This window comes from Hibiscus syriacus, unplaced genomic scaffold (assembly GCF_006381635.1).
Source record: "Hibiscus syriacus cultivar Baekdansim isolate YM2019G1 unplaced genomic scaffold, ASM638163v2 tig00000538_pilon, whole genome shotgun sequence".
NCBI lineage: Eukaryota > Viridiplantae > Streptophyta > Magnoliopsida > Malvales > Malvaceae > Hibiscus > Hibiscus syriacus.
This window is the reverse complement of record NW_024061797.1, coordinates 124,093-143,631: the sequence shown is the minus strand read 5'-3', so window position 1 is coordinate 143,631 and position 19,539 is coordinate 124,093. Positions and strand designations below refer to the sequence as shown.

At 33.0% G+C, this 19,539-nt stretch overlaps 1 protein-coding gene and 1 pseudogene across 2 annotated transcripts; one reads left to right on the top strand and one right to left on the bottom strand.

Moving 5' to 3' along the window:
* Positions 1 to 474: 474 nt before the first annotated feature.
* On the bottom strand, positions 475 to 4,286 carry LOC120207979 (annotated as a pseudogene).
* A 9,780-nt stretch (positions 4,287 to 14,066) lies between these two features.
* Positions 14,067 to 18,608, top strand: LOC120208321 (probable methyltransferase PMT3). 2 transcript variants are annotated; one of them, XM_039207621.1, is made up of 8 exons: positions 14,067 to 14,269; positions 14,875 to 15,314; positions 15,394 to 15,558; positions 15,658 to 15,840; positions 16,019 to 16,613; positions 17,304 to 17,416; positions 17,543 to 17,763; positions 17,947 to 18,268. In XM_039207621.1, exons 2-8 carry the CDS (start codon positions 15,039 to 15,041, stop codon positions 18,266 to 18,268), a joined length of 1,875 nt encoding a protein of 624 aa, XP_039063552.1. In that variant the 5' UTR covers positions 14,067 to 14,269; positions 14,875 to 15,038. The 2 variants fall into 2 exon arrangements, with proteins under 2 accessions (XP_039063552.1, XP_039063559.1); XM_039207628.1 differs by lacking the exon at positions 14,067 to 14,269 and having other exon boundaries at positions 15,039 to 15,314; positions 17,947 to 18,608.
* The last annotated feature ends 931 nt before the right edge of the window (positions 18,609 to 19,539 follow it).

Below are 19,539 nucleotides of genomic sequence, written 5' to 3'. Positions count from 1 at the left end.
ACAACTGTAAGAAAAATGGATATTGTTATGATTAACAATTTACATGTGGTATGTTGTTTTTTTTTTATAAAACATGTGGTATGTTGTTAATCATTACTTTAGTTTAAAGTGAGAAAAGGGTTTGTTTAGGTACCCTTTTATCATCAAGTTGGTAGCCGTTAATGATAAGCAACTTAGCTTAGGATTCAAAAGTAAAGGGCAGTATGTATAGCATTAACAGCTGATGCCTTTGCTTTGCTCGGGCGGTTATTCAACTCTTCATTTTCCTTATAGCATTCATATCCGATATCCGTGTCTGATATCCACCCATAATAAAAATTGCCTATCGATCCGAATAAAATATAAATGTTTAAACTATGGTAATAAAGGTAAAGTGTACACAAATCTTGCACACGGTAAAGCACACTTGTATACCTGAGAACAAGTTACATGCAAAATGAAAAACAATGAGATATTGTACATGAAATTCTTTGATTGCTTTGGCAATTGACATAATGTGGGGGAGGGAAAATACACAACAAATATGAAAGAATATTTACTTTCAGATGTCATTTTACAAAAAAAAGAAAACAATCTCCTAACAGGCTCAAGGAGCCAAATCCCATATCTCAAACCACTTTTTTTTGTTTTTGTGGGGTCTTTTTCCCTAAAACGTAAAAGATGTGGCAAAAAAGCAGATGCAATTCCCCGGAGAACTTCCCAATATCACGATCCCAATATCACAAGGATATTGAGGCGTTCACTTCTCAAACGGTTCTCGGGGACTTCTTTTTGCGTAGGCAAGAGGTTTATGAAGCTCCCTTGAACGGGTTGACTGGCAGCTTCAGCTGACTCGTCCTCTGCAAAACATAGACCACGATTAAGATGACTGAACTGTAGTTTGATTGGGAACATTTAGTGCTTGCAATGAGCTGAAATAAACAACTACTTTTGCAGCAAAGCTACTGAACAACAATCGGGTGCACCGACCAAAACATATAATTGTGCGGTAATCTTACCAAAAAGGGATTTGATGGAGGGTCGTTTGGGTTTTGAGCTCTTCTTTAATTCAGCTGTACGATGGAACAAGTAAAAGACAGTCAAATACAAATATATTTGCCAGGTTAGAAATTTGCAGGTGATAAGCCCGCCTTCAAAATAACTAGACAGGGAAGGAGAAGATCGATTTAGAAAAAATTGTAGCAATGATCATCTTGTTTTTCAATGATCATCAAAAAGATGCATAAAGTATTTGAGTAGTTAGATAAACTTCGTGTATGGAAAGCAGAAGCAACGAACGCAAACAAAAAATCAAGGAAGAAAAATACCAATGCCAGGCAACCGGCTATCATTTACAATTTCAAAGTTCTTGTAGTGTAACCCACAAAGTTTACATCTTTGGATGAAAGCATCTGCATCAAAGGAAAAAATAAATAAATACACCAGAAAAGGATACACATATTAAAGACAATAGGCTATATATATCCGCTTTCTTTAGAAAGTTGATTTAATAATTTAAGAAACATAATGAAGTATAACACATATATTAAAGCTAATGGACCAGAAAATGCAACGTACAAATTTTCGCATGAAAATGGTTCTGGCATTTATGGAAAATGGAAATTTTTGAAGAATTCATTTGATGAAACATTAGTATAGATGCAACAAAGAACTGAAGAAATTGCCACCCCAAAATAGTGGTGCCATTTAATTTCGAAAACTTCAGTAAAGAAAATTTCTGGCAAACTTGGTTAAGAAACAGTCAGTCCAGGCTAAAGGTAGAGCAAGAATTTACGACATTAAAAATTCTCTATTATACTAATAACTATTAACTTGAGTATTGGTTCACGGTATTTTAATTGAAAATACATGAAATTGTCCTAACCTTTCTCGGACCAGATTTTGCTGCAGATGGAACTTGGTTGTCAGCCTGGTGCATCAAAGAAAGGAAAGCAATAAGAACATTTCTAAGAAGGCCATTTTTAATATTAATAATCATCGTAATACTAATCTACCTCTTCAAACTTCTCAAAATTTTGTGTGTCCAACTCATCATTGACTTCAGGAATAAATGCAGCTTTCATTTGATACAACTTATCCCATTCAATACCTTTAAACCATGGATGACCCTGGGAAAAAGACAGATAAAGCCAGTTAATTTAGTAATTTGCATTCTACTTTTAAAACAACGACAAAGAATCCAGAACAGGACACACCACACAACACCTTAATTTCTTGGGCACCTTTGTGCCAAGCCTCTGCTCAACATTACATAAAAGTCTACTGATAAGATTTTTTGCTTCGGGTGATAGTTTTGCTTCTTCTGGAAATTTTAAATGTGTTCTCCAATTTACTATCTGGGAAACGTTGAAATAAGGCAATGTGACAAATAGTTGTGAAATGGAAGTTGATCACCAAATATAAATAAATGCTTGGATGTAAAGATGGAGAAAATTATAATAATACAAAACAATGACAGTACAATAACTTCATGGTAAAAGCTTACCTTCCTACAGGTTGACATTGGCTCATCTGAATAAAAGGGTGGATATCCAACAAGCATTTCATACATGATAGCACCAAGAGACCACCTAGGGAAATATCCAAAAGAAAAATACCATTATAACCAAATCTGATAAAAATAAATAAACATAAAATATCATGTTTAATATACAAACCAATCGCATTCCATTCCGTATCCTTTCTTCAGCAAAACCTCTGGTGCAATATAGTCAGGTGTACCAACTGTAGAATAAGCCTGAAATATCACAAGTCACAACATTAAAATGTTCAAGCAACATTCGCTTGCAATTTCAACGGAAGCAAAAAGGAAAAAAATATTTCCATTTATGAAAGCGGCAAGATAAAGAGATGAGGCTTTTGGGCTTTCTAGATTATGCAAGGAAAGTAACAGCAGTAAAATCTAAGCCTTGAGAACTCCGAAAGAATCAAACAAAGCGTGAACTATGGAAAATAAATGTTGCATTAGTTATGGTAGTCATGTACTTACAAGCATCCTTCTGTTCCTCTGCCAGTGCTGCAACTGCTCTTGTTGGGTGCGTTTCGGTGCTGCAGGTCGTCCATCACTTTGAAGAGCCCCACTGAGATTCTTTGCCATAGTAAAATCCTTTTCCTGAAGATTACTGCAATCTAATGGTTTACATAATCCAAAATCTGATAATTTCATATGACCATTTCTATCGAGTAGTAGGTTGTCAGGCTTGATATCTCTGCAACATGTGAAATGGGTTCACCATTAAGTCCAAACTCAAGAAGAACATTATATAAATGTGAGCGAATGTTTAACCTCATGCTGACTCACCTATGAATATAGTTATGTTTGTGGATTGATTCAATCGCCAAGACAGTTTCTCCTACATAAAACCTGGCCTCATCTTCAGTTAGTATATCCTTCCGCATTAGTAAAGTCATCATATCTCCACCGGGTAAATATTCCATAATGAGATATAGGTATTCTTCATCTTGGAAGGAGCAATATAGTTTAACAATGCAATTACTGTCAACCTCAGCAAGTAGATTTCTCTCAGCCTTCACATGTTCAACCTGAACATCAAATGCAAGCTAACAAGTTAGCATCATGGCACAAAACAAATTAACGAAACTACATAGCTGATTCAAAATTGTGTACCTGGCCTCTACGAAGCATCTCTGACTTCTTCAGCTTCTTCATAGCATAAACATGACCGGTTGCCTTCTCCCTACAGACTCTAACCTATAACGAGAAAAAGTTACAAGTTAGCATCATGGCACAAAACAAATTAACGAAACTACATAGTGATTCAAATTGTGTACCTGGCCTCTACGAAGCATCTCTGACTTCTTCAGCTTCTTCATAGCATAAACATGACCGGTTTGCCTTCTCCCTACAGACTCTAACCTATAACGAGAAAAAGTTGAGGAAAAAGTAATTCTGGCGAAACAGATCTAGTGGTAGTCATAGCTCATCAATTTTTCTTAATATCAGCAAGTAGATTAAAGCAAAATCAGAAATATAAGAAAAAGAAACACCTATGTATGATGTACAAAATGAAAAAGATATAATTACCTCTCCAAATGCACCCTTGCCAATCATGGTCAACGGCTCGAATCATCAGCCCCCATCTTATGCCTCTGAATACGCATGTATTCGGTCTCTTCTTCTCCAAATACTTTAGTAAGTTGTTTTGTTCTTCTTCAGAGACTTCAGCATCAGCCAACTTCCTTTCAAGAATATCACCTGCAGAATCATAATAACCAAAAGCATTATCCTTATTATTCTAAATAAATCTACCATAACTACCCAGCATTCCTTTGATCACAGATACACTTTATCATGTTACACTTTTGCAGATTATAAAATGACAGCGCTAAGTTTTTTCGCATAAATTTTTAAACAAAACTTTATAGAGCACTGTTGCCTTGCATGCTATGTTATAGTTATGTGAGCATAAAAGTAACTATTACATTTAGAAATATCCAAGGAAGAACTTAAATCATACCGTTCCTTCCTTTCCTGCAGGCTTTTCATCTGCTTCTTGAATGGTCTTCAATATACTGCTTTGCAGCTGCTACCCGCTGTTTGGTGACATTCGACGGAGCCTCTTCACTTGTTGGTGGTTTAGAGCCCCTTTGCATTGGCGAGCCTCTTTATTCTTTGAAGACTATATTATCTTTTGATTTCAGCTTGTTGAACCAAGACCTTGTAGCTTCCATTGGTTTACTCAAAAAATACAATGCTTCTAAAACACACACTCCTAAACGAGAAATAATCAGGTTCCGACTATCTCATTCTCACTGACAGAAATCTAACCGACTTAAACACATCTTTGTTTACCCAAATATCCAACAAACGGATTCTGCAAAGAACAACAAAAGTGAAAAATTAGTACATTACTGAGAATAAGGACTAATTTCAAACGCACACAAAGGGGAAACCAAACAACATTTGAAACAGAATTTTAAGTTGCTCTCAGCTGTCAAGAGATAAACAGATAAACAAAGAAAAAACAGATAAATGGTGGGAAAAATCTAATTATTGGAAACTTCAAGATCCGTTGGATGCCAGTAATTTCTCACCAAACATTCAGTTACTCTGTTAGATCAATTAATTGCAAATGGCCGCATCCGACTAAGATGCACAAATAGATGCGCTTTTGTAGAATTTTATCAACCAACACGGAGTTCCCCATATTTTCAGCTCAAACAAACAACAAAGTAGACCCCAACTCAAAACCCAGTTCCCAACTAAGAACATGCAATTTTTTTTCTTGAAAAAAAAAACGGTGTTCCATTGATTTGCGGTGACCAATCTAAACATGCATAGAACAAAAACAAAATAGGATTAATATCCCAACACTTTATCATCAATTCAGAAAAAAAAACAAAATGATGCAGTGAGATCCTTGCCAAGATAATACCTGATTGCAGTTCAAGCCAATCATAAAATCAAAGCAATTCAAGGCGGATGTCCCGGAAGAAAGAGCTAGCAAATCTAACAATTAAAATAATTCAGCATTTTGCTAATTTCCTCACCAGCCAAACACTCAAAACGAATCTAACTAACAATCAGAAGACAAAATAATAACAAACAACAAATAACCAAACAGTAACTTAAAAGTTAAATCTCTTAAGGATAATCTAACTAACTTTCCAAAAATAAATCTATAATTAAACTAACTTACAAAGATACTTAAACCGGGAAATGAGAAGAGATTTGATTGTTGTAGTAAAGCGAGATAAGTGATAAAACGACAGCGTAGTAATTGTACAAGAAAAAAAGGTAGAAGAAAACCCTAGTAAAGAGGGAATCGAGAAAAGAGAAGATTAAACTGAAGATGACGAAATTGACTGTCTCATTGGTTAGGATTTTATGGCTTTTGAAAAGTTGGAGGCTTTGCTCCTTTGACTTTTCCTTTGCTTTCACCTGCTTTATTCTTTTGTTATTTTATGTTCCGTCTTAAAATTACTTAATTATAAAAATATTACATAAATTATACAATTTTTTTCCTTTAGATGTTTAATTTTTTTTGGTAAAAATAAATGTTTAACTTTTTGACCTTATCAGTTTAAGTGTTGATTGGTTATGACTGTCAAAAAAATTTAGCCAATCACTCAAAATGTGACATGTTACATGTTTATAAATTTTTAAAAGTTTTATTTAAAAAATTAAAATTATTATTATTTTTTAAAACAAAAACAAAATTTAAAAAAATATCAAGAGAAGTTCCAAAAATCTTTAATCTCAAAGCATCAACTTTATCACCGACTTTTTCTTACCGATATCGTCCTATCGATTGCTACCCATTGGTTGATCATCCTTTTATCATAACATCAATTCCAAAAATCTCTAAATTTTATGACCTAAATCTTAAATCTCAACCGAGCAAACTCCTACGATATTATAAAGTGATCATTGAAGTTATTAAAATGTTATAAATGATATCAATTTTATAGAATATTATAAAATAATCCTTAAAATTATTGAATTTATAAACATTTTGGTAACCATTTGTATATATTCGAAAACTTTAATGACTTTTAGAAGTTTAAAAACCAAAACTTTCATTTTAATAAAATTCAGGTATACTTTACCCTTCTTTTTTACTTTGTTATTACATTTATCATTTATATTAGTTAATGTTTTGTTTTTTTAACTTTATTGTTATAATTGTTATTATTTTAGCTTCATTGTTCCATTTGGCAATGGAAAAATAAATATAATCTTAATATTTTTAATTTATTATTAAGTAATGAGGTATAGGGATACATATTATAAAAATTATTAAAAATTATATATATATATATATTTTTCAGAAAATTAAGATTTTAAAATAAATTAACATTTTGTTTATAAAATTAAAACACATATTTAGTTAAAATTAACAATAAAATGTATAATATGCAATTCCATAAATAATAAAATATGATGAGAGAATATAATTATAGGGGTATGAGGTGGACCACTTGAAAATAATTGGATTAGAGAAGTGTCAATATTAATTAATTGGACAAATAATAGTAACTTCTCCATTGCAAATAAATAAATAAATAAATGCAAAGCTTGATGTCCGCCTTAGACACAGCCGCGTTATTGACACGTGTCCTTGCCTTATGTCAATACGACTTAATGCAGCATTTGTTATATATATATATATATTAATCTAGGGTAAATTATAATTTCACCACTCAATTTTACTCTCTCTTATTTTGGTTATTGAAGTTTATTTTTAATTAATCAGTAAACTTTAATCATTATTTTTTTACTTTACTATTAAATAATTAACGATATTATGTCACGTCCCAAAATTTTAGGGTAAAAATATTAAAAATTCATTAACTAAATATTAGGATTTATTTGGTATCTTAATAATAATTTAAGGTTAAATCTGTAACCAATGATGCTCTAGGGACTAACCCCATAATTTACCCTTCTGGCAAAAAGTAAAAAAATCTTATGGAGGTAAAATAAAATAATATGAGGCTATAAAGCCTTGAACCATGACCTATGCATAGATAAAGCTAGGGATGTAAACGAGCCGAGCCGAGTCGAGTTCGAGTATTGATGAGTTAGACTCGGCTCGAAAACTCGCGAGCTTAAAATTTTCAAGCTCGACTCGAACTCGAAATCCTGAACTGAAGCTCGTGAGCAGTTCGAAATGGAAAAAAAATTCTTAAATTTAACTCGATTGAAGCCTTAAACTCAAACTCGAACCTGAACTTTAAAACATTAAAATTACCGTTGTTGATTTAAACGAAGAAAACATCCTTTTAACCTAATAAAATTTGGTTTTACCAAATTACATAAGCAAAAATAGTCCCTACTCGTGAACCCCAAAACCCATTATCAATTTAAACTCATTCACCTTACCTATCGCCTTCGTCGTTCAACAGATCTTTGACCTTCTATAGTGGCCACTGCTACTTCCATCGAGTTTAGTATTGTCCCGTCCCTGATCGTCAGACCTCCAAATCGGCTGTCATTTGTTGCAAATGAGATGAAGATCGTTCGAGTCTCACTGATGATGATCTCAACCACCATTCGTCGATGGGTGTCATCGCACAACCCAAACGAAGCACTTCGCAAGCTCGATCATACCCCCTCCATCCGTCATCGTTGAAGGCCCACCGATCGTCGTGGAGAAGTCTCCAAAGCTTCATTGAAAACCACCCCCATCGCCTCGATTTGTTTTTGTGATTTTCGACCATTCAAGTCATTGGTTCGCCTCACCGCCGTCACCTTTGGACTTCACGTTGTCGTGCACTCAAAACCTATACCTTGATTCACTTTATTGTTGTCGTTTCCTCTGCCGCCTGTATTAGGCAAGTTCTTGTCACTTTTCGTTTTGTTTGCTTCATGTTTGAATGGATTATTGACCTGATATGAGTTGGAAATGGTGATTGGATGAATGTGGAATAGTTGACCATTGAAATTATCCCGTCACCGTCGTCTCACACCGCCGTCACATGTTGCCGCATGCGCGTGGGGCCTTCCCCTGTCTTGGAACCTTCTAAAAGCGATTCGAGTTGACTTGAACAGGTCTGAGTTAACTCGGACTGAACTGAGTCAACTTGAACCGACCTGAGTCAACTCAAACCGATTTGATCCGTTGATCTACCTGTTAATTGTTGACCAGACCCATTGACTTTGACCAAAAATCAATTTTTGAAAAGTAATATTTTATGTTTTTCAGCGTTCTAATTCCGAATCCGAAGTCTGTTTTGTCAAATTCGAACCCAAAAGCCTCTGAATTGATCCGTTAAAGTCGAATATGCATGTGTAATTTAAATATTCATTTAAGTTATTTAATTAAGTGCATCTAATTTAATTTGATGGTCAATGACTAAATTATTATGTCGTTTGATTAAGGTACTTGTGATTCTCCCGATCATTCATCTACTCAGCCTGATTCCTCTCGATCCGCTCGTCTACGATAGCCTGTGATTACTCGTATAGTTCTGCAACCCTGTTAAGTACTCAATTTAGTGTACTACTCCGATAATAATTTTGTTCTGATATGAATTAGGTTCTCGTACAATCAAAGAGCGTAGTGAAGCTGGTGTTCGATAGATCTACTGGACTGATTCTTTTTGTGAGTTATGTTCCTTGTGTGCTATATATATATATATGTTTGAAATATCATGTACACATGACTGTTTTACCTGATTTGCAATATGGCTAGTTGATCTGATTTAATTTCGCATGATTTATCTGTTTCAAGCCTGATTTATGATTTACTAAAGTTTTTAGCCTGTTTGTCTAATTCATGTTATCTGATTACTGTTTTTACTGAATTGATATATGTATGAACTCTGATTTCCCTGTTACTGTTATTTACTATCTGAAAACCATTTTCTTCGGGGTACTCTGGGATCTAGTATGAAGTCTCTATAGGTTTAGCTTCAATCAAACCGATAATTTCCTTATATAGGTTCAACATCGATCAAGCTGGTAATTCCTTACGGACCTAAGACGATCCCTTGGGTAGGCTCTTGGGTTCAAAGGGCCTAGTGGTAAGACCTTATGGACCCTAAGATACTCCTTTATGGTGGCTCTTCTGCTATATGCATTGGGTAAGTCCTTATGAGCCTGAGGGCATACCCCTCAGGTGGGCACCTATGCTTCGACTAGGGTAAGAACTTATGTACCCAAGTTGTTCCCTTAGGTTGACTCCTAAGCCCTTTGGGCCTAGGGTAAGTCCTTGTGGATGCAATTCTGGGGAACTGCATATGGTGTACGATTGGAGGGTTATTTTGTATTTTAAACTACAACTCTAAAATCATTTTCATGACTTTGATAATGAACCGATTTTTGAAATTCAATTGTATGTTTTTATTATTCATTGTTGGAACACACTGAGCTCCCTAGCTCACTCCCCAAACTTTTCCCCTTTCAGATACTTTTGGACAGGCACCCCGGACTTGGCACTTAGAGGATCGACACATTTGTACATTATTATTTTGTTGTAATGTTTTTATCTTTCGAATTGTCATTATGTTGGGTGACACATGCCTATTTATTTTGAAATACTTTATATTGCGATGTATATTGCCTTTGCGACTAATGTTAGAATTATATCGATATTGATTTGTGAAAGATTTTGTTTTACTTAGTCATTTATGGTTTTATATATTACTCGAATTAGAACTAATTATTAATAAATATGTTTTTAAAAGGTGTTTATTCATAAAATGAATTTAAATTATTGAAGAATGTTTTGGAAAATTTTATTGTAATTCATTAGATTTGGTCGTAACTCATAGGCCGAGTCTAGGGTGTTACACGTTATATGTTATGACTTGACATACAACATAAAATAAATATCATTTAAAAAAACTAAACTCATATTAAAATAACATCATTTTGAATCTATGTAAACCTCATTTTTCCCATTTTCTTCTTCTTTTCCTTCATTGCATTAGAAAACAAGCTTCAATTGTTTATATAACATTCTCTCCATATACTCAACTCGTTTATGTTCATAAATAAACTTGTTTATAAGATTGTTTACCTAGTTCTCCTTTTCCTTCTTTTACATTTTAATTATCAGTGAATATAGGGACTAAATTGAACACAAGATAACCTTTAGAATTTAAACTGTGAAGCTCTTAAGGATTAGTGGTGACAGTTAACCCTCGGTGGTCACATTTTAATTAAATGAAAACAAAAATGATCAAATATTATATTATTTAAAGAAAAATATACAAAAGTTAAACGAAAGTGATTAATTGTATGGTTTACTCTTGAAAAAAACTCTTTTAAACGCTCGGGCTTGAAAGTTCCAAAAGAAAATCAAAACCATATCCTAAATTTTGTGATAGGCTTGACATTTGGACTACAAGTGGGGTTTGATCATCAAAAACAAATGAAATTATTCATTTTGTGGACCATTACCCTTAAACCTATCACTACAGCAGTCCATTTTAAAATATATTATTCCAATTTTTTAATTATTTTTTTATAGTTTGAAGTGATTATAACGTGATATCTGCTCATATTACTTAGTTATTGAGAACATATAAACATCCTATAAATATAATTATTTGAATCTAAAATCTCTAATGAAAACAACTTTTCTTCTATCCATTGACATCATTTTTTTTTATTTGAGTTTCAATGATTTGGGTTTATACCTTGTGATCCTTTTTATACTTGAAGTTGTAATTGATGATATCCAAATCTGCCAAATGGCACTCAAGCATTTGAAATCTGAATTGAACTAGGGATGTGAAAACTACTTTACAGATTTTGCAGGCACAACGAAGCTTAATAATAATAATAGTTATAATGATAAAATTAGTATTCAACATTTACATAATTGCTTATTTTATTTCATATTTTTAGAGTATTTTAATTTTTAATATTTTTTTTCAAAATAAGTCTTATTAAATAAAAATTATTAGTTAACTAACGTTAATATTTATTTTTAGTGTGGTATTTTCATATATATTTAATTAATGACATGTCATATGCGATTTTATTATTTTGAGTGACATGATAAATATCATGTCATCATTTTGGGTGACATGATACATATCACGTCATCAATTAAACAAATATGACAATATTACATCAATAACATATATTGACCATTGGTTAACTAATAATTTTCATCTAATATGAACTATTTTAATAAAAAAATATTGAAACATTTGAGACTAAAATACTTAAAAAAAGAATAGGAGATAAAATTACAATTTATACAAACTTATGAGATTATTTTATCATTATGTCACAATATTCTTAGTCGTGTCTGTATGAAAGGATAGAATGAGAAGGGTAGGAGATTATAATATTATATTTCATAATTATCTTATCATATTTAGAATTTGTCTATTATATTACCTTAATCGACAATAATTGAACTTTTTTCAATATTAATTATTTATTAGTTGACAAAATTTAATATTGGGTAAATTACAAGATTAATCACTTTCTTTTAAGTTTTTGTATATTTTTCCTCACTGAATTTAGAAAACATAATATTTGATCACTTTCATTTTTATTTAATTAAGATATAGTCATCGGGTTACCATTGTTAGACCTTTAACGGATTGCTAACGTGTCACATTAAATTTATAAAATTACAAAGAGTAAATTACACAAAAATCATTAATATTTGAATAAGTTTTTATTTTCCTACTAAAATTTCAAAATGGTTTATTTTTAATTTTACCCCTGAGCTTTTAATTTAGTTAACATTTATCAAGTTTGGAGTCCAATTTACAGTATCCATGGACTCATTTGGATGTCGACAACCTCGAGTGAAAGATTTGCTAAGCTTGCAAATCAAAAGCAAGAACAATGTGACCGGTGAAGTTCGGAAGATCAAAACTTGTTTGTCCTCTCAATCATGTGCCGAGTTATGTTCAAACTAAAATGTTTGGGACATGCAATTAATAAATAAAGAAGGCTGTGGAATGTATAAGGAAATATGACTAAATATGGGTGACATAACAGTGAATAGTGAGAAGGAAACAATGGAGAAGAACGAAAGAATGGCAACAAATAAATCAACTACATATGATGGAAAGCCATGCCATTTATTATAGGTAAACATTGGAGAATATTTGTGTTTTGGATAAACAATGGATAACATCGAGCTTTTCCACCAAGTCGGATTACGGGGGAGAGTCTTTGGAGGTGGTGGTTTGCAGAGCTCGATTCGAAAGGCTATTCTTCGATCTAGGCAGTGACACGAACGATCCTGGAAGCTACTGTTCTTCAATCTTCATGAGCTTGTAGCTGAAGCGGTGGACACAAACGACGGAGATAGTGAGAAGCCAACACAAGTTTGGGTAGAGTTTTGATAAAGATGAAATATTAAAAAAAGAGTATATTAATAATTTGTTCCTAAATTATTTTTGGTTTATAAAAAGCTCCATAATTAGTATTTTATTTAAAGTGTAAGGGTTAAAATAAAAATTAAACATTTTTACTAACAATGCTACGTCTGCAATTCGTTAAAAGTGTAAAGATAATTAACTCTAAGTGACTGCATCTTAATTAATTAAAAACAAAAGGATCAAATCTTAACTAAATAAAAATAAAAGTGACAAAAAATTATGTTTTTTGAATTCAATGAGGAAAAGTATATAAAACTTAAACGAAAGTGATCAATCTTATAGTTTACCTTTTTAATATTTTATAGTGAAATTATGTGCAAGATGAAATAACATTAGAAGAAAATTTATATGAGGATTTTAGGTAATTAAAATATCATTTTAAAATTCTTTATAAATCTTATTTTTTATCATATTTATCTAAATAAATAAATTTAATTTAAATATTGATAAGAATGAATCTCTCCCTCTAAATTTCTATATTTAAAATTTAAATATAAACTAATTTAAAATGTTTTTAAATAAATATAAAAATGTAAAATTATCAAACAACTTAATCATATTATGTATTTAATTTCAAATAATATATTAAATAACTTTTATACATTTTAAAACAAAAATTAATTATCAGTTTTAATTCGACACTTAATTCCTCAACTTGATTTTTTTAACACTGAATTATTTTAGATTTCTATCCTTATATAAAAAGGGTAAACTACACATTTAGTATCCCAACTATCAATTTTATTATGTTTTGGTCACTCAACTATTTTTTTCTTCAAAATCATACCTAACGTTACGTTTTGACTCATTTTGATCATCAACCGTTAAAAAATTATCAGGACTATTGATGTTACATTTTTTATCTTCAAAGATGATGTGACATTTTTTATCTTCAAAGATGATGTGATATTATCTTATAGCGACATATCAACATCACTGTTAATTTTTTAACGACATGTAATCAAAATAAAACCATAATAAAACATTAAATATGATTTTAAAAAAATATTGAGCAACTAAAACGAAATACAAATGATAGTTTAAATACTAAATATGTAATTTACCATAAAATATTACTTATTTCCTTTGAAAATTATTACAAACAATTTTAATTTTAAAAAATGACTCATATTTATAAAAAAAATTGTTTTTATCTTGAAAGAATTAGAATGAACCCAGTGTCAAATTCTAGTCATCTACAGATCAAGTGTAGGACAGATAGATGTAAACACAGATTCCTTCAGAAACACCGTGTGAACAACTGTCTCCCAGTTTCTCTCTATTTATCTCACACTGCATATTAAAAAGAATCAGATTCTTTGCGATCTAATAATCCCTCTCACTTTCTTGCTTTGCTTTTGAATCTTCATTTTGGAGATAGCCCACAGCTATCTTTTCTTATATCTCAATTGAACTTTGCCCAGTTCGATTTTCTCATTGAAACCCAGTAAGCTTTTATTTTTACTTTTTTCAGTTGAATCTTGTTTTTTGTGTGAATACATTTATGGATTTTCGTTAAATTTGTGTTTCTTTCTTTTTAAGGAATCTGGATTGATGGGTTTTGCTTACGTTTGTGGTAGTTTTAATGGGCCAATTCCAGTTTCCTATATTTACTTCAAGAATGTTAGCCATATTGATTCCTTTGGAATCCATGTTTGATTCTTGATGGTTGAATTTGGTTGGTTTTTAATGCAGAAATTTGGATTTGGTTGAGTTTTTTTTTTTTACGCAGATCTGTTTTGTTCATTAAAGTTTGCTACCTAGCTGTCATTTTCATGATTCCCATTGTTTCATTTCAGGGTAAAAAGAGAGCATTAGTTACATACTTTTATTTCCTTTTAAGTGGTTGTCAATCAACTGGTTACAATTTTAGGCAGTTAGCATCATCTAGCATTAATCAATTATGTAATGTAAGTTCATCATAGATTTGGACTATTAACAGGGATCTAAATTGTTACACAAGCTTCAAGCTTGGTTTTGAATTTTGTTGTTGAACTTAAGTCACTTTGTTGGTTGATTCAAGAGCATTAATCACCTGATGATTTCTTGCAGGTTTGATCGGTTTTCCAGTGTTTTGTGTTATTCATTCAATTGAATACAGCCCCCTGATGGTTGCAACGAAACTTATTTATTGTGAATACGGAATTTGATGTGAGATCGACTAGGATAAGGATATTTGTGTGAAAACAGTTTGTAAAGGATCATAGTACTAAAGAATGATGAGGGGAAGATCTGATGGAGGCCAAAAGAAGAGATTAATCATGTCAGTCTGTGTTGTGGCCATCTTTCTTGGTTTTCTCTATGTATATTATGGATCTATTTTTGGATCTTCAAGCAATGGTGCTTCAGCTCTAGAGTATGGCAGCAAATCTCTGAGAAAGTTTGGATCATCTTATTTGGGTGGAGATGATGAAGCTGATGACAAGCAATATGAATCTTCAACAAAAGTTGGACTGGAGGACGGAGAAGATTTTGTACCAAAAACTTTCCCGGTAAGTTGTTTATTGCTGAATCATTTCATATTTGATTAGTTGTCGTGGCATTTAACTTATCTGCTTGTGACTTTTGAAGGTTTGTGATGATCGACATTCGGAACTTATTCCTTGCTTGGACAGAAATATCATATACCAAATGAGATTAAAGCTTGACCTGTCGGTGATGGAGCACTACGAACGCCACTGCCCCCCTCCTGAAAGGAGATACAATTGCTTGATTCCTCCTCCTGCAGGATACAAGGTGCTGATAAAGTGTATATAGCGAGTTTGTCATGTATAGTGATGGTCATTGTGATATTTATCATATTCGGATTTTTTTTTAATTCATGTGTAATTACAGATCCCAATTAAGTGGCCTCAAAGCAGAGATGAAGTGTGGAAGGCAAATATTCCCCATACTCACCTTGCACATGAAAAGTCTGACCAGAATTGGATGATTGTACAAGGTGAAAAGATAGTATTTCCAGGGGGAGGTACCCATTTTCACTATGGAGCTGACAAGTATATTGCTTCGATTGCAAATGTAAGATCGCCGATGCATACTGTTTTGTTCCGATTGAAAATAATTGTCTGTTTGAGTTTTCTGCATAATGTTTTGTTTCCTTCTTTTAGATCGGCTTCATATGTAATGATTCTTATTTAAACTTTGCAAACTTAGGGAAGAATAAATGACTTTGATTTCTATGATTTTGAATTGGCAGATGCTCAATTTTTCGCACAACAATTTAAATAATGAAGGGAGGATTCGTACAGTTCTTGATGTCGGTTGTGGTGTTGCAAGTTTTGGGGCATATCTTCTTTCTTCTGATATCATAACAGTGTCATTAGCCCCCAATGATGTGCATCAAAATCAAATCCAATTTGCCTTGGAAAGAGGAATTCCTGCATATCTTGGTGTTCTAGGGACCAAAAGGCTCCCTTACCCAAGCAGATCATTCGAACTTGCTCACTGTTCTCGCTGTAGGATCGATTGGCTTCAAAGGGATGGGATTCTTCTTCTTGAGCTAGACCGATTACTTAGACCCGGAGGCTATTTTGCCTACTCATCTCCAGAAGCTTATGCACAAGACGAAGAGGATCTCCAGATATGGAGGGAGATGAGTGCCCTTGTGGGACGTATGTGTTGGAGAATAGCCGCAAAGAGGAACCAAACTGTCATTTGGCAAAAGCCTTTAACAAATGATTGTTATAGGGAACGAGAACCTGGTACTAATCCACCCCTCTGCCGGTCCGATGATGATCCAGATGCAGTTTGGGGTGTTCCAATGGAAGCTTGTATAACTCCTTATTCTGATTGTAAGTATACCTCACAGTGTTACTAATATTATTGCCTTTTCTCCCTCTTTTAGTTGATATTTTTATCCATTTTGATTTATTATTGGAGAGTATGCTGATATTAAGATAAAAATTTTCATAACATTTGTATCATTAGATTTTATTTCTGAAGTCATTTATTGGTTGGCTGATGGTTTTTATTTCTCATTCTTGCACTGATCGTGTTGCTTACCTATACTAACCAAACATAAAACCGCTTGCTATGTTTCTGACTCTTCATGTTGCTTGAAGTACCCTAGTTTGACACCTGTGTCCAACACTTCAGACACGGATTTGGAAATATGACCTTTCAGCTATCCTCTAAATACATGGAAAAAGCTTGAAAAACTTGAACACATCCTTGTCGGAAAGATATCCATATCCAAAACTTACACCCAAGTCCAAGTAATTAAGATGGCTTGTGTTACGGCTTCATATCAAATGCCTGATGAAGATGTATTCTTTGTGTAGTTGAATTCTTAACAGTAACCTTGATTTGCTTTTAGCTTTAGGGTAAAGAGAGAGAAAAAAATTGTATCAAGTGCATTTATTCTGCTCATTTCTTATTTTTGGATTTCTGCGAGTTATATAGCATACAGTTGTTGCTTGATCACACATGATTACCGAGCTTTAGAATTTATCAGAATTAAAACCTCTCTTTGTTTCTATCAGATGACCAGAAAGCCAAGGGAAGTGGTTTGGCTCCTTGGCCAGCCAGATTGACATCTCCTCCTCCAAGGCTTGCTGATTTTGGTTATTCAAACGAAATGTTTGAAAAAGACACGGTAATGAAGGCAGCAGCATTGTTTCATCTATGCCTTTATTTGTGATTACTTCGTTGTGTTTATATTTTAATTTATGCGGTCATGACAAAGGGTATAAACGCTAATATAGCTTTTTCAAATCCATAGGAAACTTGGCGCCGACAGGTCGAGAGTTATTGGAATCTCTTGAGTCCTAAGATTGAAGCCGACACTTTGAGAAATGTGATGGACATGAAAGCAAACATGGGATCTTTCTCAGCTTCTCTAAAAGACAAGAATGTTTGGGTGATGAATGTCATCCCGGAGGATGGACCGAACACGCTTAAGTTGATATATGACAGAGGTCTCATTGGCACTACACATAGCTGGTATGCATAAATTAACTTACAAAATCTGCATAACTTAGTCTGAACTGTAAAATTATTTTTCAGTAAACCCCCATAATATTTATTACATGACTACATGGATATGACCTGCCGATACTCACACCCAGAGTCCAATTATCATAGTTCCGAAAAAATTGCATTATTTGAATTTGATCATCTTGGCAGGTGTGAAGCCTTTTCCACATACCCTCGAACGTATGATTTACTCCATGCTTGGACCGTCTTTTCGGATATTGAGAAGAAAGGCTGCAGTGCTGAGGATTTGTTACTCGAGATGGATCGTATTCTCCGGCCCAGTGGTTTCATAATTGTCCAGGACAAACGACCAGTGATAGATTTCATAAGGAAGTATTTATCGGCTTTGCACTGGGAAGCAGTGGCAACGGCTGATTCCAGTTCGGATTCAGAGCATGAAGGGGATGATGTTGTGTTTATCATCCAAAAGAAATTGTGGCTCACAAGTGAAAGCGTCCGGGATTCTGAGTAGAATATTTTAGCATCACCGTTTCCGAGTACTCTCCTTATATCTTCTTCTGCAGTTCCGAGGTATTAAGAAGCTCACCCATTACTAAGCCAGCAAACAATTTCATTTTGTACCATTAAGCAATGGTTCAAATGTTATTCTTGTAATGAATTACATGACAAGCCATTAATTGGTTACCGTTTATATAGGTCATTCTTCAAACAAGCAAAAAAGAACTACTCTACTTTGATGCCATCCAAAGCTTCTTCCGCAAATCAGTACCATATCGAATGCTATGTTACTCCGACTCTTCATTGTACTTGAAATACCCGTGTCAATTATCATGTTTGATGCATGTCCCAACATAGGTATTAGGATTATTTTTAGGAACATAAAGCATATTTGAGTCGTAAAACGTATCGGATTTCGAGCAACATGAAGTGCTTCTATTGTGCCTTTCTTGTTTTCATTTTCCTTGGGGACCAATGGCCAACTGATATGTTATCACGTACCTTATTCTTCATTCCTGCTAATGTCTACATCTATTTTGGTCCACAAGAGCTGTTGTGTGTCCCTCGTTTTCTTGCTACTTAGTGGTAAGTTATGGAGGAATCCATGCCTACAATGCAAACAGGACTCGAATATGTATTTAGAAGATCATACCCTTATATCGAATATGTATCAAATACAAATATCGAATACGAAGCTTCACATGAATATTGTTCATTAAACATAAGAAGCATTTTTTTATTTGTTTATTTTAATTAGTTTAAGATGATTTTAAGGTTATATTTGTTCAGAATTTTTTTAACAATAAATGTATACCCTATGCAGCTGTTACCCGAACTCGTGATTTCTAGGCAAAATTATTATTTATTTATCTTTAAATCAATGACATGCAAATCATAGCTTAAAAACCCTAGCCCTAATTCAAATTAAGTCCCTGTACCTTAAAAAACCTTACCACACATAGCCCCCGTACCTTAAAAACCCTTATCACACATGTCAAATCATATATTTAATTATTAGAATGTCTTAAAATCAAATAAACAATTAAATATTTTAAATTTATTCTTGTTTTTCTATGAAAAGTATACAAGTATATCAAATAATTAATTTTATTATATGCAAGTCAAATCCCCCACCCCAATAATTTTAACTTTAAAAGTATCTAAGCCGATTGTTTGACATTTGTGGCCATAATTTAATTCCCTTGGGCTTGCTAGTTTGTATGATCAGTTTCAAGCCACTACTTTTTTATAGCTTTTAAAAAATAAAAATATTATTTATTTTAA